This window comes from Marmota flaviventris, chromosome 19, assembly GCF_047511675.1.
Source record: "Marmota flaviventris isolate mMarFla1 chromosome 19, mMarFla1.hap1, whole genome shotgun sequence".
NCBI classification, from domain to species: domain Eukaryota; kingdom Metazoa; phylum Chordata; class Mammalia; order Rodentia; family Sciuridae; genus Marmota; species Marmota flaviventris.
In genome coordinates this window covers 7221254-7247319 of record NC_092516.1, presented here as the reverse complement: position 1 = coordinate 7247319, position 26066 = coordinate 7221254, and the positions used below count along the sequence as shown (strand labels likewise).

Below are 26066 nucleotides of genomic sequence, written 5' to 3'. Positions count from 1 at the left end.
CTTGCAGCCGCCCGCCGCAGGGTCCGCCCCGCCCCCGGAGCGCTCATTGGCCTTGCGTCTCGCGCGTGTTGCTCATTGGTCGCTGCCTGCACCAATCCGTCTCTGCCTTCTGCGGGCTGAGGGAGCTCGGCTCCAACCGCCTCGACCGGACACGAGGAAGCGGCAGACCATTGGCTGCAGGGCTTGGGGCTCATTGGTGATTGGTTGGCAGGGCGCCAACCGGCATTCGGAGTAGAGCGCTCGCTGTGGAGACGCTGCTGTCCGAGAGCGGCGCAACACGTAAGGCCGCTGCTTATTGGCAGCTGTAGGGCAGCTCGCCCATTGGAGGCGGGTGGTCAGCCTAGGTGACGGAGACCCATGTTTAAGGGACCCCAGGCCGGGCCGGTTGCTGATTGGCTGGCTAGTCTCGAGGTCAAGCGGGCGGGGTTTTCCGCGTGAGCGTGGCGGGAGGGGCCGCTGTCGGCCTGAGGTTGGAGTCACGTCCTCACTTTCGGCGGTCCTGTATCCGGACACTCTCGGGACACGGTGCATGCGTGTGAGCCGTGTGCCTTCCGCTCCTGGAAGGATTCTTCCCAAAAAGCTTCGTATATTCGCCTCCTGTCCTCTGCGCAAACCTTTCCTTGTGCCTCAGGTCTCAGGAACCAGTGATTCCAAAGCGGTGGGAGTGCGGTCTAGGGGGCGGGCGGAACTCAGTACCCAGTAACTGGTCGCTATTGTCGTCATCATCGGTTAATATTAACTTTATTGAGGCGTAACACAAAGGATGTGATTTTTTTTTTTAGTTTTATTTTTAATTGTAGATGGACACAATACCTTTGTTTTATTCATTGATATCTGGTGCTGAGGATAGAATCCAGTGCCTCACACGTGCTAGGCAAAGCCTCACACGTGCTAGGCAAGCGCTCTACCACTGAGTCCCAGCCCCAAGGATGTGAATCTCAAATGTGCAGCTCAGTGAAATTTATACATACTTATATGCCAGGTCAACTGTGAACTATTTCCAACACCTCAGAAAGTCCCCTCATGTTCTCACACAGTCATCAGCTTTACCAATCACAGTTCTTGTTTCTGTCATATGGAATCAGAGCCTAGTTTCCCTGTTCTAGACCATCTTTGTGTGGTGTTGGGGATTGAGCCCAGGGGTGCTCTACCACTGAACTACACTCTCTTTTTTGAGAAAGAGTCTAGCTAAATTGCTTAGGCTGACCTGGAACTTGGGATCTTCCTGCCTTAGCCTCCCAGGTCACTGGGATTACAGGTCTGTGTCACCACACCCTGGTAGACCATTTTATAAACCACATGTACCCTTCTGTGTCTTGGTTCCTTGATTCAACATAATGTCTGTGAAATCTGGGCTGGGGTTGTAGCTCAGTGGTAGAGCACTTGATAACCTCAGCACCACATACAAATAAATAAATAAAAACAAAGATATTGTATCCATATACAGCTAAAACAAAACAAAACAAAGTTTAAAAAATGTTTGTGATCCTTCATAGTTTATTTTAAATTTTTAATTAATTGTCCTGTGGACCATTGTCAAATATACCCCCCCCCCCCCATCCACTGATGTCTGACCTTCCACTGATGGATTTTGGAGTTGTTTCCAGTTTGGGGCTATTGTAAATAATGTCCTTGTGAATATTCTTGTTCTTATATATGCCTATGTGGACATCACTCATTTCTTTTTTTCTCTTTTGGCAGTACTGGGAATTAAACCCAGAGATTTTCTACTACTGAGCTACATCCTTAGCCCTTTTAATACTTTGTATTTTGAGATAGGGTCTAGCTGTGTTTTCCAGGCTTGTTTGAACTTGCAATCCTCCTGCCTCAGCCTCCCAAGTTGCTTGGATTACAGGTGTGTGCCACTGTGCTCAGCACTCATTTCTCAAGAATATACTTAGGAGTGGAATCTTTAGGTCATAGGGTAAGTGTATGTTTATTAATATTACTTTCACTAGGGCCAGCTGTCAGAACAATAGTGGTTCCCAGTTTCCTGAGGGCCAACCCTGTGCCAGGACACTTATACTCCCAAGTTCAAGTTTGTCAACCCTCTCCTCCTCTCGTGGGCCCTAGTTCTCTATAAAGCCTCTTCTAGATTGGTCCCCACCCTGACTCCAAAACCCATCAGGTAAAGCTAGTGAACTGGGTTCCCTTGTAGTACTGTTTATTTATATAACATCCCATTCCTGTTGGTCTCTGCTGGCCTGGAAACCCCTAGAGGACAGGGACCACAGCCCAAAAGGGCAGAGCCTGCAAAGTGTTCCTGCCTGGAGCACCCACTTCTTGGGAGTAAACCTTCTTCTTTGGGTCTTCATATTTAGGTTTGGTGGCCAAGCTGACCCTGGGAAGAACTGCATTTGACAAAAGATCACAAACTCTGCTTTTAGCACCCAGCAACACCCAGTTATTTGATATACTTGCCAAAACAGGAAACACTGATGATGTCCAGGCAGCTAGACTTCTCCAACACTTGCCTAATGACCTTGGGTTACACTTGTACATTCAGTTAGCATTCAGCAAGCAAGTGCTGCTTCTCACCTGCATGATCTGGTCAGAATCACAGAACAACCCTGAGAGGATAGGAGTGTTAGTATCCCTGTCTATAGACCAGGAAACAGCCACATAGAGCCACCACCAAAGGGACAATGCAAGTGGGATAATGCTCTGTCAAAACCAAAGCTGAGCTGTGCCACGTCTGTTTGGTTTAACATCTGATGGGCATGCCTATGTGCCTATAGAGGATGGTTGTGGACAAGGTGGTGGAGGAGTCTGGAAGGGACACTGGTCTTCATGGGGGAGAACTGACCTAGGGTGGAGAGGTGGGGTGGCTCTGTAAATGGGAGAGAAGTCCTTCATGAAGTGTGCCCAGTTCATGGTAGGCATTCAGTATATACCTGCCAATGAATGGCACCAGTGCCCCTCCCCCAAGTGAGGCTAGTAGCACTAGTATAATAAGGGATGGTTTTAGACAGTACAAGGACAGATGTTATTCAATCTTCATAGTGTTACATTGATTTACAGTTTTAGAAAATAAAAGTAAACTGAGCCAGGTGTGGTGGCACATGCCTGTAATCCCAGCAGCTTGGGAGACTGAGGAGGATTGTGAGTTTGAAGCCAGCCTCAGCAACAGCTGGGTGCTAAGCAACTCAATGAGACCCTGTCTCTAAATAAAATACATAATAGGGCTGGGGATGTGGCTCAGTGGTCTAGTGCCCCTGAGTTCAATCCCTGGTACACCCCCCGCCCCCAAATAAGGCAGATTGAGTGTGTAGCTCAATGGTAAAGCACTCCTGGATTCAATCCCCAGCAACCCCCCCACCCCCCAAAAAAGTAACGAAGTAATGAAGCAGTGACATACACTAGGGCATGGATGAATCTTGCAAAGAATTTAGGCCTAAAAGGGTACATAATGTATGATTCCACTTATATGATATGTCCTGAACAGGCAAATCAATGAAGATCAAGTAGATTGGTAGTTTCCAGAGCTGGGGTGAGGGGCGTAGAGAATGGGGAATGACTGTTCAATGGGTACAGGTTTCCTTTTGGGATAATGGAAATCTTCTGGAACTAGCCATTAGTGGTAAAACATGCCTGTAATCCCAGCTATTGTGGAGGCTGAGGCAGGAGGATCACAAATTTGAGGTCGCCCTGAGTAATTTAGCAACCTTGTCTCAAAAAATGCTGAGGGTGTAGCGTGAGCAAGACCCTGGGTTTAACCCCCAGGGTTAAAAAAAAAAAAAAAATTCTGGTACTAGATAGAGGTAATGAGTGAGCTCAATATTGTGATTACACTAAATGTCACTTACTAATGGTAAACTTTATGTGTATTTGCCACAATTAAAAATATATAAAATAAAACGCTTTGCAAAGCTGCGCATGAGCCATCCTGCACTAGGGTTCTTTCATGTGACTGGTGTTAACAACTTCTGGGGGCGACGGAGTTTGGTGAGCACCGATCCCTTAGTACCCTAAATCGGTGACGGCCCTCTCGAGATTGTGGCAGGGCGACGTCCCACAGGGTCCGCCCCAGAGGACCCTGGCCGGTTTGCGCCACCCAGTGCACCTTCCTCTTTCTCCTCTGGTTCTCAAGTCTGGCTGCAACACCTGGCACCCAGGCCCACTTTCTTCCCAGGCTTTTCCAGTCTGGACACGCCCAATGGGACACACCACGCCCAAGCCGCGGATCTCTCCGCCAATCAATCTACTACACCCTAACCAGTAGACCCGCCCAGTCTCCGCTCCAGGCCACACCCAAGGCCCCGCCCCTCACGCCTGTCTGTCAAACCCTCACTGGCCCCGCCCCCGTCCCCCTTTCGCAGTTCCCTCACGCTGGCCTCGGAGCGGCCCGTTGTTATGACGACACGGTCGTAAATCCGCCATCTTCCTGCGGCGCGTTGCGACATGGAGGGCGCGATGGCAGTGCGGGTGACGGCCGCTCATACGGCAGAAGCCCGGGCCGAAGCCGGGTGTGAAGCGGGCGAGGGCGGGGTCGCAGCAGCGGCTTTGGCTCCAGGCGGCTTTCTCGGCCTCTCAGCGCCCTTCAGCGAGGAAGGTAACGGGGTCGGGCGGGCCCGCAGCGGCCGGGGTGGGGGAGGCGCAGCCTGGACTGGTGGAGCCCGGCGGCTCGGGCTGTGGGCGCGCAGACCTTTCCGGATCCAGCCTTCTCGTGAGCCCGCGGGGCCCCGCAACCCTCTCGACCCTCTCGGACCTCTCTGCGGGGCGCCCACCACTCACAGGCCTCCAGTGCGCGCTCGTAGGCACTCAAGCCCCGGTCCTCCCAGTGGACCCAAGCAAACGTCACCGGCCGTGCCCCCTCCGCCCCTCCCACCTCACCTGGCGGGCCATTAGGTTCGTGGCTGGGGCGAGACTGGGTTGGGGTGGGGCTCTGTGCCGGTCGGGGCGTCAGACAGCAGATCCCTGTGGAAGACAGCCTCCATCTCTCCAGCAAGGTGGAGGGGCGTCTCCAAGATGTTCCGAGCACTTACTCTGCATCAGCCTTTACGGTCCTGAAACCAACCCTGAGATGTCAATGATGTTATTCACTCCCACTTTAAGGATGAGGAAAATTGAGTTTCATGGATGTGCAAGTGACCAGTCACCCATCTAGCAAGGACCCGATTGGATTTCAGGACTGTGTAGTTAGTTCCTCAACTCAGCCCCTTTAGTTTCTGGGTTCTGCTGTCACATAGGAGGGTGATGAGAATTAACGTGTGTGTGTAAAGAGCTGAGGAGAGTACTGGGACATGCTCAGGACTCATTCATCAGGCACTTATAGCTTTTGGTGACCTCTTAGGTTTCTACTCTGAACTTGTCCCACCCATCGGTGCATTGGATCATATAGGAAGGTATTGGCTAGTGATATTGAGGTCAAGGTGGTCTTGGCTTTGTTCACACCAGTTTCATAGTCTGTACATATTTTTCTGGCCCCTTCTTATTCCGGCTTGGAGAGGGGCAGGGCCAACCTGAAAGGGGTCCCTCTAGTGGTTGCTGTGCCCAACTAAACCTGTCCATCGCCTTGTCTCAGTAAAATGGGTTGGGTTCTTCTATAGAGGTTCCTCCAAAAATGATACCCTGGTGCCAAGTTGAACTCTCATGAGTGGGTGGGAGGTTAAGAGGATGGTAGGCACCTCAGCTCTTCGTTTGTGACTGTGAACCATCTGGTGGGCTTCCCTTTTTTAGATGATTTGGTGGGAGAGTCACAGTCATGATCTGGCCCTTTATTCTCTAATTAATGCAACAAACTTTGGCCAGCCTCCTCCCATGCACCAGGCCTTTATTAGATTTGATGTGGGACTGGGTGTGTTTTTGTGGGAACTGAAAGACTTTTACAGAAGCAGGACATTTGGGTGGATCTTCAGGTTCATCTGTGTGAACTTGAACCTCAAGTCATTTTTTTAGTTAGGGAGTAGGCATCCATTTCCCCAAGGTGCTGGCAGAATTTGGTGAACTTCCCAGAAGGTGCCTGACCCACATTAATGATTCAATGAATAGGAAGTCTCTCCTGCAGGTCTTAGGATAGTCACAGTGGTGGTGAGGGACTCAAGTATGGTGGCTCTGGGATGTGGAGACCCTCTGAAATGCTATACTCTTAGCATACACACCTGAGCAGGGGTTCTGCCTGTTGGGGATCTATGAAATATCAAGTCAGGAAGGAAAGAGTGGTTGGAGGCTGGTGATGTAGCCAAGTGGTGGAACACTTGCCTAGTATGTGCAAGTCCCTGGATTTGATCCTCACCACCACCACCAACAACAAAAAGTAAGGGTATTCATAGGGCAGGGCCCTGCTGTTCCTGTGTTTTTCAAAGGCTGACCTTTTAGCAGATCCTGGTGGGCTAGCCTACTGTGCCCCTGATATGCCCTACACACTTGAATCAGGTCAGATGAGGAAATGACTTAGAGGTGGTCACTGAGATGCCCAAGGGCACTTTTAGTCCCCAGTAGTCTTTTTATTTTCTGTAGTGCTGGGGATCAAACCTAGGGCCTTGCTATGCTAGGCAAGTAAACAATATCCCTAGTCCTTACCTGTTTTGAATTCTAGTCCTTTATTGTCCCCAGATTGGCTTGGGTAAGTCCCTCTGCTTCAGGCCCTCCTGAGCCTCTTTCCCTTTAAGGAGCTCTTGGGCATGACAGCATCACTGGATCCTTGCAACCTGAGTGTGTGGTCAGGGCCACTTCTACAGAATACTCTTCTCCCTGTTGTGAGCCTTGCTTCTGCAGACTTCCAGAGGATGGGGGCTATACCCTGATGTTCCCTAGCTCTGGGTGCCCTAAGCACATTTTCAGCAGCCTCTGGGAGGGATGGGGTAGGAATTCTGGTTCTGCTGCCATCGTTGGATGAGTCTGGTCTGGGGTTGGAGGGGAAGCTGGATGGGATACTGGTTGCCTCCCCAAAGTCCTTGACAACGTTCTCATTTCAGATGAGGATGATGTGCATAGATGTGGCCGCTGCCAGGTGGAATTCACTGCCTTGGAAGATTTTGTTCAGCACAAGATTCAGAAGGCCTGCCAGCGGGCCCCACAGGAGGCTCTGCCTACCACCCCTGCCACAACTGCACTGCTGGGCCAGGAGGTAAGTCGCTACCCCACTGCCACTGCACACACTGCCCTCCCTGAGATCACCTAATAGGAGAAGGCGACAGAGTGCCAAGACATACCTGTGCAGCTAGTTCCTGCTGACTGATGGGTAGGCAGAGGGCAGGCATCTGACCATGGGTGAAGAAGGGTTCAGGCTGTGCCATGAAGAACCTGGCAGTTCTCTGGGACTTTCTGGATATCCTGGGGTATGCTAGCCTTCTCAGCAGCCTGTATAGCTGGGAGACTGAGGTCCCTTCTCTCTGAGTGTGGTAATGGCTCTCCAAGAACAGAGGGAAGGTGACACGGCACACTCAGTAACTGTGTGAGCATGCACGGCTCTGTCAGGCAATGTGGCACAGTCTGTGTGCACTATGTGCACATGTGCAGCTGCTTCGCAGCTCTGTCACAGAATGTATGTTACCACATAGGGGAGACAAAGGGGCTGACATGTAACCAGGGACTAAGAGAGGGTAAATAAGGCAACGTCCCACTGGGGAGACAAAGGGGCTGACATGTAACCAGGAACTAAGAGAGGGTAAATAAGGCAACGCCCCACTGCATTCAGGGCTCAGCCTTTGGATTCGAACCTGCTGGGCCAGTGCCGCACTAATAAATGCTACTTCCTGGTGAAAGCACAGGTGTTCTGTCTCTGGGTGAGAATCCCACAACATTTCTTGAGGGCTCATCCTGGATTCAGAGATGGTGATTTCATCTCCCCTGTTGCTAGGGGCCCTGGGACTCCGGGAGAGGTGCTGCCTGGTGCCAGCATACAAATTGATCCTTAGGAGACTATCCCTCCCAGAATGCTAGGGCAAGGATCTCAGGAGTACCAAGGAACTTGGTGGAGCCCAGGAACCAGCGCAGTAGTGCCACCTGTCACATAGTAGAAACCCAGGTGTAAGAGGTGGACCTGCCCCTAAGTGGCAGAAGGGGAGGCCGATCACTCTCTAGAGTTACCTGAATAGCTCAGTTTCATGAATTAAACTGTACTTTTAACGTACTGGGTTGCAGATTGGAGGCACTGTTTGAATGCGAGTGAATGGTGACTGAATGAAACAGGCTGAGCCTGAAGCAAGTGCAGAATTCTGGTGATCGTCATATGGCTTAGAGCAGTGCCAGGCTCTCTTCAAGGTCTACGAGCCTGGTCTGGGTCAGGCTGCCAATTCTAAAAGGTGCCTGAAATATCTCCATGAGGAGAGCTGCCAGAGTTGGCTTTCTTACCCCTTTCCCCTTTCCCTTCTTATGTATGTGATTGTCATCTCTTAGGGGGAGGAAATAGGTGGCAAACAGAGTAAGTTTACCCCCCTAGAGTATATGACTAAAAATTTCAAAAAGGAAGCTTTAGGCTTTCTCTGAAATAGATTGACCTTTTTCGGTTGGCCGTCCAAGAGGTCACTAGATAAAGAACTATTTATCAAGGTATTTAGGGTCATTGTAGGGACCCATTCTCCTGCATTGACTGTTGGCAAGACATAGTCTTCTCTCAGCTGCGCTGGCTGAGGCTTCCTTTCTGGGAGGGAGCTATTAGATCATGATCGCCCAGTGATGGCCCCTTCAAGATGCTGGAGCCAGCGGGATTCTTGTGCCTTGCACACCACTGCTTTCTCCACTGCTGCCTGTACTCCTCGTGCCTCCTGCAGCTGGAGCCCTGAGGCCACACCCCTGAGGCCACCAAAATGCCCCGACTATAGCCACCCCATGGTACACTCTCAGGTACAAGGGGGACAGGACAGCCTTTTATTTCCACTGATCTCTTGAATTGGAAAAATCCTCTCCTTCACTGACAAATCTCAGACTATGATTGATTTAATGCAATCCATTATTCAGACCCACAAGCCCACTTGGATTGATTGTCACCAGTTACTCCTGACTCTATTTAACACTGAAGAATGCCACCCAATTAAAGTTGTTACAGTGGTTGGAGGAACTTGCCCCAGCAGGAAGCATGAATGTCCCGGCTTACGCTCAGAGTCAGATTGCTGAGGAAGATCTCTCATGGGACCCTAATGATGACCAAGGATTTCAGATGCTTTAGCATTATCAAGAGGATGTTTTAGGCTGCATGAAGGAAGAAGGAAGGAAGGCCGTGAACATGAGCAAGAAAGACTTCAGAGGTGCTCCAGGGACCAGAAGAAAGCCCCAGTCAATTCTGAGAGGCTATGTGAAATGTTCTGTTTTTACATCCTCTTCAACTCAGAAGCAGATGAAAGTTAGCCAGTGGTTCATGCAGCCTTTGTTGGTCAGACCCAGGGAGACATATGGCATAAGCTATAGAGGCTAGAGGGCTTCATTGGAATGAATGCCAGCCAACTACTGCAAGTTGTGACAAAAGTATTTGTCAACCAAGACCAAGAAGCCTAACATGAGGTAGACTGGAAAATGAAAAAGAAGGTAGGTCTGCTTGCTACCACCCTGGTGGAATGGTCAGGACACTCCCAGAGAAGTGTCCTATTGGGCCAGAGCTGAGGCCATAGAGGGAGCCAACAAGAAGAACCACCTTACCCAAAGGTGACATTAGAATGAAACAAGTGTGCTCATTGCTGTTAAGGTCACTGGAATAATGAGTGTCCCCAATAGTCAGAGGATTATCACGCAGTCCCTGGACAAAGCAGGAGCGGTTGAGTGGTTCAAGGACAACCAACTACCATGGCAACCATATGAAGTCCTTGAGGATGATTTTGTTGGATTGGCTGCCATGGAAAACTTTGAGGAAGACTAGGACAGACTGGACTTCATTATGTTAGGCCCCCAGGAGCTTATGGTCCATATGATCATGGGGGGCCGGACCATGGACTTATAGTTGATACTGGGGCAGAATATTCGGTGGTGAATTAACCTGAGACAAACCTCTATAGTGGGAGCCACAGGCAGCTGAGCTTGTTGCTTCTTCTTACTGCCTTGCTGGTGCAGTTTAGGCCTCTGTGAAGTTATTCATGAATTCCTATACCTCCCTGACTGTCTTGTGGCTTTAGTGGTCAGGACCCATTGGGAAAGTGCAGGCCCAGATAACTTTTAACTCTCATGGCCAAGCCACCCTGACTCTAGGAAAGCCAGAAGTGAAGATCTTGACTTTCTTGGTCCCCAAAGGAGAAGAGTGGTGCCTCTGCATTCTCATGGAAAGGCCACAACAGGGATCTGAGCTTCCTTTCAGAGTATCTGGGGTGTGGGCTAAGAGAATCCTCTAGGACTGGCCTGAAACATACCCCCAATAGTAGTAGAAGTAGCTAGGGGCTGGCCTTGAGTGCCAAAAATAATATTGCATTCCTTGCAAGGCACAAATTGAGATCCAGAGACAACTGGAGAGACTTCTAAAGTATGGAATCCTCCAATCCTGCCAGTCATCCTGGAACACACCTCTCCTGCCAGTCTAAAATCCAGGAATAGATGACTATCAGCTGGTTCAGGACCAACGAGCAGTAAACCAGGCTGCTGTTACCCTATGTCCTGCTGTCCCTAGCCCCTACACTCTCCTGGGCCTCATCCCTACTGAAGCTGCCTAACTTACATGCCTGGAAGTCAAGGATGCCTTCTTGTGTATATACCTGGTCCCTCCGAGTCTAGCAGTCATCATCTTTCAGTGGGAATATCCTGAGAATGGTCCAGGAGTTCCTCAGGGCTGCAGGTTTCTGTAGACTCTGTATACCTAACTTCTCTATCTTTGCAAAACCCCTTTATGAGGCCACAAGGAGGGAGAGGGAGAACGTTTTTATGGAATGAGCTCAACAAAAGGCCTTTGAGGAAATCAAGAAGATCCTCACCAACGCACTTGGCTTGGGACTCCCAGATGTGTCCGAGCCTTTCTTTTTGTATGTGCACAGGTGTACTGGGGTTTCAGTGGGAGTCCTGACTCAGATGTTGGGTCATGGCATTGTCCAGTGGCATACTTCTCTAAGCAACTTGATTCTGTAGCCTGAGGCCGGCCACCCTGCCTACAAGTGCTGGTGGCCATGGCCCTCTTGGCATCAGAGGTGACAAACTGACTGTGGGACAAGAATTAAATGTTCGAGTGCCATACTCAGTGCTGACATAAAGATTAAGGGACAATATTGGCTGACTGATGCCTAGTTGACTGGATATCAGGGAAGGCTGTGTGAAAATCCGCACATCCACCTAGAAGTAGTGTGGACCTTAAACCCTACACCCCTACTGCCTGTAGGGGCAGGTCGACTATACCATGACTGCGTTGAAGTTATGGATGAGGTATTTTCCAGTGGACCGGACTTAACAGACCAGCCTCTTAAAGGTCCTGATGTTGAATGCTTCACCAATAGTAGCAGTTTTGTGGAAGAGGGAGATCACCTTGCTGGGTACTCTGTGGTGACCCTAGATTTCACCATTGAGGCAAAACCTCTGCCAAAAGGAACCTTGGCACAAAAAGAAGAACTTACTGCGCTGACCTGTGCCCTTCAACTGGTGGCAGGGATACATGCCAATATATACACAGACTCTAAATGAGCCTTCACCACTCTCCACATAACCGAGCTTTGTATGAAGAAAAGGGCCTAATCAACTCATTAGGGAAAGACATAAAGTATGGCAAAGAAATCCTTGAACTCTTAGATGCTAAATGCGCTCCTAAACAGGTGACAGTCATGCATTGTCAGGGACATCAAAGAGGAAGCATCATGGTTGCTCAGGGAAATCATAAAGCAGACCAAGAGGCAAAGTTCATGGCCTCCAACGGGGCAACAGAACCAATGGCCCAAACTACCACCCTATTTCCTAGTCTGTTGGCAAAATTGGACCCCAGTTACAACATGAGAACCCCTGGTTTAAAACTGAGACCCATGTTGGCTGGACAGCACTTGAGGCCACATCCAGCCAACATTTCTACATTCCCCAGCTCTCCAGCATGCCCGAATGGTGTGCGAACAATGTGAAACATGTGCCTGAAATAATCTGCACCAGGGATCAAAGGCCTCCTCTGGGGTGCAAAGCATTGGAGGGGCCCCATTTGAAGATATAATTGTGGACTTCACTGAGCTCCCCGGGTCTGAAACTATAAGCATTTCTAGTCTTTGTGTGTACTTTCTCAGGCTGGATAGAGACCTTTCCTACTCACACAGAGAAGGCACATGAAGTGGCCTGATTTCTCCTAAAGGAAATCATTCCTTGGTTTGGAATCCCAGTCACCATGGGATTAGAAAATGAGCTGATGTTCGTGGCTGAGGAGGTACAATTGGTGGCAAAAGGGTTGAAGATCACCTGGAAGTTACATACTACATACTGTCCCGAGAGCTCTGAGAAGGTGGGCAAATGAACTGAATTCTAAAGTAAAAGCTAATCTACCTGTGTCAGGAAATCCACCTATACTAGGACTAGTGAAGATGGGTGAGATGGTCCTCTGGATTCACTACAGCAGAATGAAACCAGCTTCTCCTGACTGGGAGTATTCCTGAGCCTGCTGTACTATGCAAGTCGGCCATCTGAGAGCCTACGGACAACAGCCCTGCTTTAGTCAAGTGGGAGCTGATGACTAATCTACCCCCAGCAGAAGCTTGAGGAACTGATCACCTGCTGGGATAAATGGACTGTTCTTATTTCCTTTATTGGCCTCCTTGCTGTAATGATTTGGCATGGTCACCTCTTGTCCATCTCTTTGCTGTGATCTTCTTAGCTTTAATTTTTTTTTTTTTTGTTTGTTTGTTTTGGTGGTACTGGGGACTGAACCTATGGCCTTGTGCATGCAAGGCATGCACTCTACCAACTGAGCTGTATCCCCAAACCATTAGCTTTAATTTTCACAATAGGATTAGCAGAGGCTGCTCTAGCCAGCTGGCACTAGGTTTAGAAGTCTCTATGAGCAGTCTTTTACCTCCTTTTGATAGGATGTTTCATTGCTGTTGGCTATGTCTGACCTAGCTCTTGTTTGTGGACTTAAGTTCTTCATTCTGTGACCCAAACCTTCACATGACTTGATCAGGTGAGCCATTGCCACAACCCTACTTTATTATATCCATTTTTACTGTCAAGTAAGTTTCAGGGACCTGTAAAACATAATAAGATCACCTATTCTATCTACTAGCAAGGGGTCCAATACACTTGTTTTGACCCACAGTACTCCCCAACTGAGGAGTGGCTAGAGATCTGAAGCAGTGACAATATGGGTCAAATAATTAACTGATCCCAAATTATTGATCCCAAGCATCCAGTGTCGGTGCTCTTTGACATGTGTGAAGTCATAGATAAATACTGATCTTCATGGTCTATAGAGGTTTGTGGGGGGGTTATCTTGGGAACGGGAGTACAGGCTCTATGATAAAAGCATGTTAGCAGCCCTCAGCTGAACCTGGATGCATTAATAACAGTGGTTACTGTCCCTCCTGGAGCTGTTTCATGGTCTACTTGGCAGGTAAATGTAACACACCAATTCTCCAAAAGGGTGATGCCATGCTCAGCTCTAATTCAGGAGCCTGTAACCCTCTTAATTTTACTATCCTTGACCTAGGGGATTCAAGATGGAAAATTGGCCACAAAATTGGTGTAGTTGTATATGGGTGGGACACAAACCCCTAGGTCCCAATACACATCAAAGGTACCAACTTGGCTGGGTACAGTAGTGCATACCTGTAATCCCAGTGATTTGGGAAGCTGAGGCAGGAGGATTGTGAGTTTAAAGCCAGCTTCAGCAACTCAGGCCCTAGGCAACTCAGCAAGACCCTGTCTATAAATAAAATACAAAAAAGGGCTGGGGATGTGTCTCAGTGGTTAAGCACCCCCCAAAAAAGGCGCACTTGCACTTGCACTTCTCCACACCAAATTTTTCATTCCTTTTATGAAGAGATGAAAACTGAATTCCCCATCTCCTCCACAACCAGAAACCTGTTTCTAGCCTTAGCAGAAACTATAGTTCAATCTCTGAATATCTCTTCTTGCTAGTGGGTGGAGGATCTTCATGAGCCCTGTAGTGAAACAGTGTCTCTTCATTCAACTACTGGTGTTTGGTTCCTGAAAATCTCAATTATTGGGAAATATTGTCTTACCTGAGAGGGCAAACAGTTTAACATCTCAGCTGGAACTTTACCATATCTGGGCACAAAATTCTATAATATACCTACTCAGAAAATCCAGTGGTAGGGATCCTCAAAATCACATAGAAGAAAATCCTACACTCTGTCAAATTTCCCTAACCTCAAACAGGGCTGGGATAATGCCAGCATAGATATCAAATGGAGAACCCCAGGTGGACTGTACTAGGTATGTGGAAGGGCCTGCCGTGCTAGACTACCCCAGTTCTGCTCCTGATCTTGTATACTGGGACAATTCACCCCTCCTTTTTCTCCTTCCATTAGCTAAAGGGGAGCAGTTGTGAGTCCCTGTATATGAAGACCAACGGGCCCAAAGTGAGTGGCAAGCCCTGGAAATCCAAAACTGGAAAGATGATGAATGTCCTCCTGAAAGGATAATTCACCATTATGCCTTGCCACCTGTACTCCCATCTGTATGTTAAACATTATTATCAAGCTACAGGCTGTAGTTGAAATTATAACTAATGAAACTGCAAGAGCCCTCAACTTATTGACCAAACAAATGTATAATGCTATTTATTTATCAAAATCGCTTAGCTCTAGACTACTTGCTTGTTTCTGAAGGTGGAGTATGTGGGAAATTTAACTTAGGCAACCATTGTGTACAAATAGATGTTGAAGGCAAGGTCATGGAAAAAATCATGGATTGTACAAGAAAGATCACCCATGTCTCTCTCTAGATCTGGAAAAGTTGGAATCCTGGGGAATTATCTGGAGGATGTTTTCAAATTTTGGGGGTTTCAAAACTTTCATAAGTGTTGTGGTTTTAGTGCTGGGGTCTGCTTACTCTTGCCTGCTACCCATGGTTATGAGGTCTATCTCCAGTCTCATGGAAGCTGTCTTCGAAAGGAAAATGGCCACATTGTGGGTTTTTAAAAAAATATTTATTTTTTAATTATAGGTGGACACAATATCTTTATTTTATGTGGTGCTGAGGATCGAATCTAGCGCCTCAAGCATGCTAGGCAAACCCTCCACCTCTGAGCCACAACCCCAGCCCCCATATTATGTTTTGATGTTATGGAAATATAAGTTGTTGGATCAGGATGATGCTCTTTGACCCTGAGGGGATCTGAGCATTAAAAGGGGGACTGTGGTAAGGACTCTCCCAGAACAGAGAGAAGTGATATGATGCACTCAGTAGCTATGTGCACATGTATCCCCAGAGCAAAGGGACCACATGGCACACATATGCAGTTACCCAGTCAGAATGTATGTTACCATATAGGAGAGACAAAGGGGCTGACATGTAACCAGGGACTAATGGTATAGATGGCAATAGTCTGCTGTGCTCTGGCTTAGGATATAGATCCTCTGGGCAAGGCTGGCACTAATAAATGCTGCTTCCTGCAACAGTAGTATCATGGTGGCTTTTGTCTTTTTTGGCTTGCCTCCTGTTTTATATACATAATTTCTGGGAATCTCACAAACCAAGCAGGGTCCCGTGGGGCTTGCCACCTTGTCATAAAAATGGTGCACTTTGTTGAGTCCCACGGTGTGCTGGAGCTGTATGTCGTCTTACGACCTTCCATAGCACCCCTGCTCAACAGAGGGAGTGCTTGCCATCCTCATGGGACAGAGTCAAGAAAGGAGGCTCAAGAAGTCAGTGGCCTCAGGCCACCATCAGAGAGTGGTTCAGATGACACTTGAACAGGGTGGTTTCAGTCAGACCTTGTGCTCTTTACCCTCTGTCCCCTCCCCAGCCCCAGGGCCCTTCCTCTGACCTGGCTGGGGCTGTGGGTATGGGTGTTGCAACTCCATTCCTCATCACAGCCCAGCTTTGTACCAGCGTTGCTAGTGATTACCTAGTGGGTGCTCAGTGCTCCATGCTCCATGTCCAGACCATGGTGACTCAAGGCTTAGAGTGATGGGCCCAACCCTCAAGCCCCGGGTTGCAGGGGCTGTGGGCCTTTGGGGAAAGAGCAGCGTCCCCACCCCAGCCATCCTGGAGGACATGGACCAGGTCTGTACTCCCCAAGCCTACTTCTTCAAAACTTTACTGCAAGGGAGCCCAGGCCCTTCCCTTGAAATTCTGGAGACCACAAATGCATCCTCTCTGTCCCCTGTCCCCTGTCGATAGGTGGTGCCAGCAGCAGCAGGCCCAGAAGAGCCCATCACCGTGGCCCACATTGTGGTGGAGGCAGCCTCTCTAGCAGCAGATATCAGCCACGCTCCTGACCTTGTTGGTAAGCCAGCTGCCTAAGGTGTCATCGGTCTGATAGCTGTCTGTACCTCTTCTCTCCTGAGAGCTGGCCTAGCCATGAAGGGGTGGAGGCTTGGTGTGAGCCTCCCCAGGCAGGGCCTACAGGAGGAAGGTGTATCAGATGCCAGGCTTTGCCAGGAGGGGACCAGGACATTCCTTGCTGCATCTGCAGTAGCTTGCACATGAGTTGGTTGGAGCTCTTTCATGAGCTGGTTTCTCTCTTCTCCATGTTTTCCCAGGCTGTCTCTGCCCTCCTAGAGTCTTCCTAACTTATCAGCCACCTCCTGCTTTCTGCCACCCCCAGTACCCAGCATGGGGAATCCCTGAATGGCCCACCCACCCCAGCAGTTGGTTTTGGAGGGTAGGTGTGGGGTGGAGTTGCTGCTGCAGCTGGCCCCAACATGCTCCCTGACCTTGACCTTTCCCAGTGCTTTCATCAGCATGGTCTCACAGGGCTTTTATGAGCATATGACGCTGAGCCTCTTTGATGGCTGTGTTTTAAATTTAAATGCCTTGCTGATTTGCACTGGGAGAGGGGGTGTAGCCAGGTCTGGATTGGGTTATGTGCTCATTAAGTGGGGACCACTGAGTGTGCAGGGGGGACTTTCAAAGGGCAGCCCAGGCCTGGACAGGTGGGGATGAGTAGCTGGGTAGGGTCTGATGTGGGAAGTTGGGAGGGAACTGTTGGTACTTGGAGTGCCTGCTGGGTAGGGGCCAAGGCAGGTGGATGAGTGGGTAGCTGGACAGGAAGTAGGTTTGGGCAACAGGTAGGACTTGGCCTTGGGAAGTACTGGGGACTGGTTGGGGCAGGAAGAGGGAAGCTGTATAGGGGAGGCCAGCCTTTGGTTTGGGAAGGGGAGTCTCTGAATGGGCAAGCCTCCCCAGGGAGGAGGCTGGGACACCTGTCCTGGTCTCTACACCGTCTTTCCTCTGATTTTCCCAAGACAGAGACACTTCTTATTACCACTCAGGCTTAGGAATGTCCTGTGTCATGTGGGGGTGGGGCTGTGCTCTGGCCTTGGCACAGAGTTTAGTTTCTGAGATAGGTGGTGTCATTTGGGAAAACAAGTTCCCTACATTCCAGCAGCATGTCCAGGCTCTGGGCCTTTGGCCAGTCAGGCCCTTTCCACCTACCTCTGACCTCCAGTGGTTCTAAGCCTTTGCTTGGGATGGTAGCCATGGCTTGTACTTCAAGGGTCCATCTCTGGGTACTCCTGTCTCTTGCACACTTGAAAATGTCCCCCTTTGCAGGCCTCCTGGGTGGGCAGGAGCCAAGAGCTACCAGCATTTCTATTGGTCTTAGGTAGGGAAAGGGCAGTGAGGAAGATTTGCTGTGCTGGGCTCAGTCCTCTTGGGTACAGGGTGCAGTCAGCAAGGACTAGGGGGTGGCAGCCCTCCTGCTACTGCTTTGGACACAAACTGGTTTCCTCTTGGGTTGGTGTAGCTGTGTTCCCCTCAGTCCCTTGCCCATCAGGTCTCTGTCCTCTGGGAAGATACTCCTGTGGCATTGCGTGTGTCAGCCAGGCATGGGCAAGAGATGCCCTTAGTTGTTTCTGAGTTAGGGTGTTTTTATTGTTTCGAGAGAATGACTTGTCACAACAAGTCTCCAGCTGGACAGAGAGGGTTCTAGGAGGCATCTTCACAGCTGTTTCCCACTTGTCACTTTTACAAACAGGCAATGGGAAGCATGTTTATGGCCTAGTCTTGCACATTGTCAGATATCTTCAGCACCCCATGACAAGTGCAAAATCCCAAGTTTCTTTTTCGGGGTATGTGTGTCCCTGGATATTGAACCTGGGGTGCTCTACTACTGAGCTACACCCCCAGCCCTTTTTGATTTTTTTATTTTGAGACAGGGTCTAAGTTGCTGCGGCTGGCCTCAAACTCATGATCCTAGTGCCTCAGCCTCCTGAGTTGCTGGGATCACAGGCATGGCCATTGTGCCCAGTTCCACCTTCTGTTCTTGGGGCTATCTGGGAAGTGTTCACACTCTCCCATCTCCTGGTATCCCCAATTTGTGGTGGGACAAGGCTCCAACTGGGCCTGCCTGCCTGCCTGTCCACCAGCATCCCAATCAGAAGATGAGCTGAAACATCTTTTTCCCTAGTGGGATTGGTGCAGTCAGCAGGACAGATGCAGAGAACTGGGCTAGTTTATCCTGTCTGTGCCCAGGCACCTGTTGCCAGGACCCACAACCCCCTCCTTGGCTTAGGGGAAGGGGCAACTTTGCTCGTGGTGGGTCTCTCCACTAGGTGCATTCTGGGAGTGCTGGATCTCCTCCAAGCAACTTCATGGAGGGGGTTTGTTACCCTGTCAGGCTGACCTCAGGCTGAGCAGCTCCCTGCTGGTCCCTTGGGGCCTCTGTGTTGATTTTCCTCAGTGCTGGTTGGCTCTGGGGCTTAGCCCAGAGCAGCAGTTCCCATGCCAGAGGCAGGGATGGTCTGGACAGTTCCAGGGCATTTAGAAGTCTCCCTCTGTAGGAATCCTTGCAGGCAGGGCTGTGGTGCAGCCCAAGGCTTATGTTGACCTGCCTCTCCTTAGGCAGTGGGCACATCAAAGAGGTCATTGTGGCTGCTGAGGCAGAGCCAGGGAACAACGAGATGGCTGAGGCCCCAGGCAGTCCCAACCATCAGGGGCTCGGGCTTGCTGGGGAGGGCGAGCAGGCCCAAGTCAAGCTGCTGGTGAACAAGGAAGGCCGCTACGTGTGCATGCTGTGTCACAAGACCTTCAAAACGGTGAGCCCCTGGGGCCACGGGCCGGCCAGGCCTCCTGCCTGCTCCTGTCTGGGGAGGTGCCCTGAGCCTTGCTGCCCCTCCCCTGCAGGGCAGCATCCTCAAGGCCCACATGGTCACCCACAGCAGCCGCAAGGACCACGAGTGCAAGCTCTGCGGGGCCTCCTTTCGGACCAAGGGCTCACTCATCCGGCACCACCGACGGCACACTGGTGAGCAGCCTGGGGCATGGCCCTGGGGACACCCTACCCAAGCCTTGTGTCCCTAGCTCCCTGGCGAAGTGGCAGGGGTTCCATGCCCGCCTCATCCTTGTTACAGGTTGTCATTACCCCAGGGCTGACTCCATTCTCTCCACAGATGAGCGCCCCTACAAGTGCACCAAGTGCGGGAAGAGCTTTCGGGAATCGGGTGCGCTGACCCGTCACCTCAAGTCTCTCACCCCATGCACAGAGAAAATCCGCTTCAGCATGAGCAAGGATGTGGTTGTGGGCAAAGAGGACGTATCTGCAGGTGAACGTGGTGGGGAGGCTGCCTGGGTTCCTGGAGCTGCTGTTCCTGGCCTTAGCTGCGGGCCCAGGTGCCACCAGTGGGGGTGTTCTTCAGAGACTCACTTGACTCTGCCTTAAAGGGTCAGGCACCTCCACCGTGGGGCCGGTTACTTCATCATCAGTGACAGGCGAATCCATGGAGACATCACCTGTGATTCACCTGGTGACAGATGCCAAGGGCACCGTCATCCATGAAGTCCATGTCCAGATGCAGGAGCTGCCCCTGGGCATGAAAGCTTTGGCTCCAGAGGTAGGGGCTGGCTCAAGGAGCCCTGCAGTGCCGCTTCCCTTCTGCCTGCTCAGTGCCAGGTTGTGTGTAGGGCACTGGCTCCAATAGGAATAGGAGGTTTGGGTCTACCTCTATAGCTGTCTGTTTGCAGGGGAGGTGGGAAAGCTCCTTAGCAAATAGCCTGTCAGAAGGAAAGTGACCTGGGGGTCAAGGCGTGACAGGGGAGGACTTGGCTTCATTCTATGAGATTCTGAGGATGTACATAAGACCTTGGGGGACCCTGGGCTTGGCATGGGTCTGCCCTGTGTGGTGGGAAGGGTGGGTGTTATGTGTTGGGCTGTGTGGCAGCCTCTCTCCTTCTGCCTCCCTGAAGCCCCCAGCTCCTGAGGAGCTTCCCTGTTCTCGTGAGGGCAGTCGTGAAAACCTGCTGCATCAGGCCATGCAGAACTCTGGCATTGTTCTTGAGAGAGTTGCTGGGGAGGAGGGTGCCCTGGAAGCAGCCCCTGCCTCTGAGTCCAGTCCACAGCCCCTGGGAGATAGATCCCCGGAATTGCCACTGCTGGAAGTGGAGCCGATGGAGACAGTAGGTGTTTGTGCTGCTGGGATGCTCCTTTGTGGGTAGGACACTGGTGCTTCCTTGCACTGCCTGTGGCATAAAGTAGCATTGCTTTCTGGAGTGACTGTCCACTGGCCTATTTCTGCCCTCTCTGGTGCTGCGAGGGAGACTGCCAGGATGGGGCCCTGGGCCTTGTCTTTGGCACTGCAGGGGCAGAGCCTGCAGTGGGTGTTAGATGCTTGCCTGTGATTCCCCAGCAGATGTCCAGCGAGGCTTCCACTGTGCCCAAGACCCACCCGTGCCCTCAATGCAGTGAGACCTTCCCAACAGCAGCCACCCTGGAGGCCCATAAGAGAGGCCATGCAGGTGGGTGGCAGGAGGGTGGATGGGTCCGTGGACAGGGAGGAGCAGGTGGGCTGTGGGCAGTGGGCCTGGCTGATGCTGGCTTGGCCACAGGGCCAAGGCCCTTCCCCTGTATGCAGTGTGGCAAGGCCTTCCCCAAGGCCTATCTACTCAGGAAGCACCAGGAGGCGCACGTGCACGAGCGCCGCTTCCGCTGCGGGGACTGCGGGAAGCTCTACAAGACCGTTGCCCACGTGCGCGGCCACCGGCGCGTCCATTCAGATGAGCGGCCCTTCCCTTGTCCCCAGTGTGGCAAGCGCTACAAGACAAAGGTGGGCTTCCGGCCCCAGGGTCCTGGCGCTGACCCCATCCTCAGCTCCCTGTCCCTGGGGCCAGATGGGCCTTGTTCTGTGCCCCAACTTCCCTCCTTACCCCAGCCTACTCAGTTGGCTCAGGCCAGGGGTGGGTGGGGAGAGCCCTGGCTTCCTGTGGCCAAGGTCAGGCTGTCATGGACTGGTTTCTGCAGAATGCCCAGCAAGTGCACTTCCGAACACACTTGGAGGAGAAGCCACATGTGTGCCAGTTCTGTAGCCGAGGATTCCGGGAGAAAGGCTCATTGGTGCGGCATGTGCGGCATCACACAGGCGAGAAGCCCTTCAAATGCTACAAGTGCGGCCGTGGTTTTGCTGAGCATGGCACACTTAACCGGCACCTGCGCACCAAAGGTCTGGGCTGGCAGATGGTGGGAGGAGGTGAGGCTGGGGGTCACTGAGCCCTGACTGAGCTTCCTGCTGGCAGGGGGTTGCCTTCTGGAGGTGGAAGAGGTGCTGGTGTCAGAAGAGAGCCCCTCAGCAGCTGCCACTGTGCTTGCGGAGGACCCCCACACAGTGCTGGTAGAGTTCTCATCTGTGGTGGCCGATACCCAGGAGTACATCATCGAGGTGCGTGGCAGGCCTGGTGGGGCTGGGATGGCACTGGGACAGCCCAAGCTGACCTCAGATGTTCTGCCCAGGCCACTGCAGATGACACAGAGACCACTGAAGCCACAGAGATCATTGAGGGCACCCAGACAGAGGTGAGGGGCTTGGCAAGGAGTGGGAGGGCAGCCTGGCCTCCTGGACACCTTGGGCTGAGCTGTGGCCCTGCAGGTGGACAGCCACATCATGAAGGTGGTGCAGCAGATCGTGCACCAGGCCAGCGCTGGGCACCAGATCATCGTGCAGAATGTGACCATGGACCAGGAGGCAGGACTGGGTCCAGAGGCAGCTGCTGCAGACACGATCACCATCGCCACCCCCGAGAGCCTGACTGAGCAGGTGGCCATGACACTGGCCTCAGCCATCAGTGAGGGTACTGTGCTTGCGGCTCGTACAGGTGCAAACGGCACTGAACAGGCTACTGTAACAATGGTGTCATCAGAGGACATTGAGATCCTTGAGCATGCAGGCGAGCTGGTCATTGCCTCACCAGAGGGCCAGCTTGAGGTACAGACGGTCATCGTCTAGCATGGGACCTGTGGGGTCCCAGCTAGGCTGGGAAAGGGACAGGGTTATCCTTATACTGGTCCCGACCTGAGTGCCCAGGACTGCCTGGCCTGGTAGAGAAGACTGCCCAGAATTTCAGGTGTTCAAATCAGACGGGGAATGTAAATATGTGGTTTTTGTTTCTTTACAATAAAACATGAATAAAATATGTAGCTTGTGATGTTGGGGCCTGGTACTGCCTTCACAGGTACTGCTGGTGGCCCCCATATGCCCAGGCAGTCCTCTAGGTTTCTGTGCCTGGCCAGTAACTCAGGGCTTCTGCCAGCCCTGGTGCCTCAATGGTGTGTGGGTGTCTCTGGTATGTTGATGGGCAGCCTCCTGCCACTCCCTGCCCACTTGTGATCCCAGCTTCCCCAGGCCTGGGGCAGGGGGAGGAGACAGGTGCTGCTTCCCAGCCTCCTACCTACAGCTGCCTTTGGAAGGCTGAGAGAACCAGGAGCCTCAGGTTGGGCTGAGAAGCCTCAGCTTTTCATGGAGGTGAAGACAGTGCTGACCAGGCAGCAAGAGAGGCTGGGCCAGGAATGGGACTGGTCTTTACTGTCGTGCTGCCTGTTCCAAGAGGATGTGGCTCAAGAAGGCAGATACTGGGTGACCTAGTTTCTGGGAAGGTGGAGACAAGAACAAGCCTGGACCATGGGTGTGGCTGTCCCTCTACCACAATCCTGAGACTTCCTTTGGGGGGCTATCAGGGGCTTTGGGGATGTTTTGGGACAGACCTGGGCACTAGAACTTGCTCAAGGTGGGTTCTTTCTCTTGCCCTCTGGGGGGTCTCCATGAGAATGGAGTCAGGAGTTGTAGCATCCACTCCCTGGAGGGGGTGGGGCTCAGTTATAGCCCAGCCCCTTCATGAACCAGGGCCTCAAATAGTAGCCAGTGCCCTGGGGCCAGAGCCAGTTGTCAACCAAGACCGGGCAAGTCTGTCCAGGGCCAGCCACAGTCCCCCAGAAGGAACCTGTATCCCTCCTTGGACCAGGACCCCTGAGCCTCTGACACTGCCTCTTATCCACATCCAGGTAAGTTTTGAGGCTGAGTTGAACTGGGGACTGGGTGGGAATGGCATCCTGACTTGGGACCTCAGTTTCTCCATTCAGTGGGAGACTGGTCATGGGGCTAAGAACCCATTCTGAGGAGACCTGGAAAGTGCAGTAGAATGTGCTTTTGCTCAGGCCAGTGCTGGGTCACAGACCCCTCCTGGACCATAGCTGGGTGAGGATTGGTGTTGCTGGCCCATTCCATCTGTCCTTTCCAGCCCACCTCCCTGGTGCCATGGGCAGGCCCCGGGTCCTGCTGGCAATGCTCTGGGCACTGTGGGCCATAGGGGCAGCAGCGCTGCGCATTGGAGCCTTCAACATCCAGAGCTTTGGTGACAGCAAAGTGTCTGACCCAGCCTGTGGCAGCATCATCGCGCAGGTGAGGCTTGGGGGCTGGAGGCGGGGCTGCAGCTGGGCTTTGTGGGCCAGTCCTTGGGGCTGCTCACAACTCTGCACCCGCGGTCTCCTCCGCCAGATCCTGGCTGGTTACCACATCATGCTGGTACAGGAGGTGCGTGACCCGGACCTGAGCGCAGTGTCAGCGCTCATGGAGCAGATCAACAGGTGCAGTGGGCAGGGTCTAGCACCATGACCCCTTGCTGCGAGGACAGGCTTCATGCCTTGACCTGGGGCCTGGCATCTCTCCACAGCGTGTCAAAGCATGAATACAGCTTCATGAGCAGCCAGCCTCTGGGTCGGGACCAGTACAAGGAAATGTACCTGTTCATCTACAGGTGCGCTTGTGGGCTGCAGGGAGGGGGCGTGCGGGGCCAAGATGGCCGGCTCAGTGGACCGCCGGTTCTCTGCTCCCAGGAAAGACAAAGTGTCGGTTGTGGACACTTACCAGTACCCGGACCCCGAGGACGCCTTCAGCCGCGAACCTTTCGTGGTCAAGTTCTCGGTCCCCGCCACCGGTGAGGCCAGCCCCGCCCCTACTCCCATCCCATCCTGTCCCCTCCCGCCCTAACACCGCCCCGCCCCCACAGCTGTCAAGGAGCTGGTGTTGATTCCACTGCACGCTGCGCCACACCAGGCGGTGGCAGAGATCGACGCCCTCTACGACGTGTACCTGGACCTGATTGACAAGTGGGGCACCGACGTAAGCCCCGCGCCCTGCCCCGCGTCCCGTAGGCGAGCTCTGGGAGTCTGGGCCTGCGGGCATGCAGCTCAGACCCAGCTTGGTGGCGCCCACAGGACATGGTTTTCCTGGGCGATTTCAATGCGGACTGCAACTACGTACGGGCACAGGACTGGGCGGCCATCCGACTGCGCAGCAGTGAGGTCTTCAAGTGGCTCATCCCGGACAGCGCTGACACCACGGTGGGCAACTCCGACTGTGCCTATGACCGCATCGTGGTGTGCGGCGCCCACTTGCGCAGGAGCCTGAAGCCTCAGTCAGCCTCGGTGCATGACTTCCAGGAAGAGTTTGGCCTGGACCAGGCCCAGGTCGGTGCGGGCAGGGGCAGTTCCCATCCCTGGGCCTGGAAGACCCTGGCATACATGGTTGCGAGGGCCTGCCAGTCTGTTCCTGCTTCAGACAGACGGTTTACAGTTACCACTTCCCACCCTACAAGGGCACTCACAGTCAAGGATCCCTAGACCTTCAGGGTGTGCCTCCCATCCCCAGTTTGGGAATAGCCTCAGGGAAGGACACCCAGGTGGCTCCAATTCAGGGGAGGGGGACAGGAAACAAGCTGCCTAGCAGGATGGCTGAAGTTCTGTCCCCTTTTCTTTCAGGCTCTTGCCATCAGTGACCATTTTCCAGTGGAGGTGACCCTCAAGTCCCACTGACAGCCCTGTGGCTAGGCTAGGGCACATCACCTGCAGACTTGGTAGCACTGTGGATCATTTGGGGTAGCAGAAGAATGAACGCAGGGAAGGGTCAGCTGGGTGTGAAAGGGTGGCACAGTCACATTACAGTACTACTCAGAGCCTCAGTGTCCCATCTGTAAGAAGGGCTAACACCACCTACCTCAGAGCGTTGTTGTGAGGAGTACCCTCCAAAGGTGCCTAGCTAGTGCCTGGAACATGTCTGGGTAATAAACAAGCCACTGGGCCAGGACCACACTTGGGCTGACTCTGAGGCCTCTGTCTCTTTTTAGGACTTAGCCCTTCTTCGATGCAAGCCTTGGCCCTACAACCTGGTTAGGTCCATGATCTCTGGCCTCTTAGGGAACAGGGACAGCTTGGCCTGCCCAAGTCATGTCCTCATGGAAACTGGCCACTTCCAAACCATGCTGGCCTGGAAGTCAGCTCAAGGAAGTTCCCTCCTCTTTGTGCAAACTGCAAAAACCCACACTGTGAGCACAGCTGGGCCCTCTGATTTAAGAGTAGAGCTCTGCCCATCTTGCCGTCGGGAGCCTTATCTGAACCAGAAGCCCTGTTTCACCCCATGTTACAGGGGAGACTCAGGAAGCTGGTCCCATGCTCTAGCCAGTCAGCTCCCCTGCAACTTTTGGGAGCCTTGAGGATGGGCTGGTTGCTTGGGGCTAAGGTCCTGCCCAAGGAACACACACCTCACCTGTGCACAGCCTGTGTAGGTCCTCGGAGTCCTGGACTAGCAGGGACCTGGAGGATGGGGGCCTGTGTGGGACAAGCATCACCTCAGGAGCAGATGAGCAGCTCCAAAAGCAGGGCTGGAGGCTCCTGGTGTTGGGACACTTCATTCTGGCAGGACTGGGGGATGCAACTGAATTGTATGGCAGGGGAATCTTTCATCTCAAGATGAAAGATTGGAGAATTAGGAAAATTCTAAAGATGTGGACCTTGGCAGCACCAC

General features: G+C 52.3%; 2 protein-coding genes across 4 annotated transcripts; both read left to right on the top strand.

Annotated features, from left to right (window-relative positions):
* The first annotated feature begins 4384 nt into the window (after positions 1 to 4384).
* Positions 4385 to 22404, top strand: E4f1 (E4F transcription factor 1). 3 transcript variants are annotated; one of them, XM_027940399.2, is made up of 14 exons: positions 4385 to 4552; positions 6918 to 7069; positions 16183 to 16288; positions 18847 to 19040; positions 19129 to 19249; positions 19395 to 19547; positions 19666 to 19835; positions 20188 to 20397; positions 20631 to 20736; positions 20827 to 21044; positions 21239 to 21437; positions 21511 to 21653; positions 21725 to 21787; positions 21861 to 22404. In XM_027940399.2, the coding sequence occupies exons 1-14, from the start codon at positions 4402 to 4404 to the stop codon at positions 22215 to 22217; spliced, it is 2343 nt and encodes a 780-aa protein (XP_027796200.1). In that variant the 5' UTR covers positions 4385 to 4401; the 3' UTR covers positions 22218 to 22404. The 3 variants fall into 3 exon arrangements, with proteins under 3 accessions (XP_027796200.1, XP_027796199.1, XP_027796201.1); XM_027940398.2 differs by having other exon boundaries at positions 20628 to 20736; XM_027940400.2 differs by having other exon boundaries at positions 20628 to 20736; positions 21511 to 21601; positions 21861 to 21981.
* On the top strand, positions 22238 to 25354 carry Dnase1l2 (deoxyribonuclease 1 like 2). Its single transcript, XM_027940402.3, has 7 exons — positions 22238 to 23666; positions 23763 to 23851; positions 23938 to 24021; positions 24101 to 24201; positions 24274 to 24386; positions 24482 to 24733; positions 25025 to 25354. Exons 1-7 carry the CDS (start codon positions 23523 to 23525, stop codon positions 25076 to 25078), a joined length of 837 nt encoding a protein of 278 aa, XP_027796203.2. The 5' UTR covers positions 22238 to 23522; the 3' UTR covers positions 25079 to 25354.
* Positions 25355 to 26066: the final 712 nt, after the last annotated feature.

Excerpts from the sequence above, each read along its gene's own strand:
- E4f1 (XM_027940398.2), top strand. The coding sequence starts at position 4,402 with ATGGAGGGCGCGATGGCAGTGCGGGTGACGGCCGCTCATACGGCAGAA. Across the intron at positions 20,398-20,627 it reads AAGTGGAGCCGATGGAGACA|CAGATGTCCAGCGAGGCTTC; the intron begins GTAGGTGTTTGT and ends GTGATTCCCCAG. Across the intron at positions 21,788-21,860 it reads TTGAGGGCACCCAGACAGAG|GTGGACAGCCACATCATGAA; the intron begins GTGAGGGGCTTG and ends GTGGCCCTGCAG.
- Dnase1l2 (XM_027940402.3), top strand. The coding sequence starts at position 23,523 with ATGGGCAGGCCCCGGGTCCTGCTGGCAATGCTCTGGGCACTGTGGGCC. Across the intron at positions 24,022-24,100 it reads ATGTACCTGTTCATCTACAG|GAAAGACAAAGTGTCGGTTG; the intron begins GTGCGCTTGTGG and ends CTCTGCTCCCAG. Across the intron at positions 24,734-25,024 it reads TTGGCCTGGACCAGGCCCAG|GCTCTTGCCATCAGTGACCA; the intron begins GTCGGTGCGGGC and ends CTTTTCTTTCAG.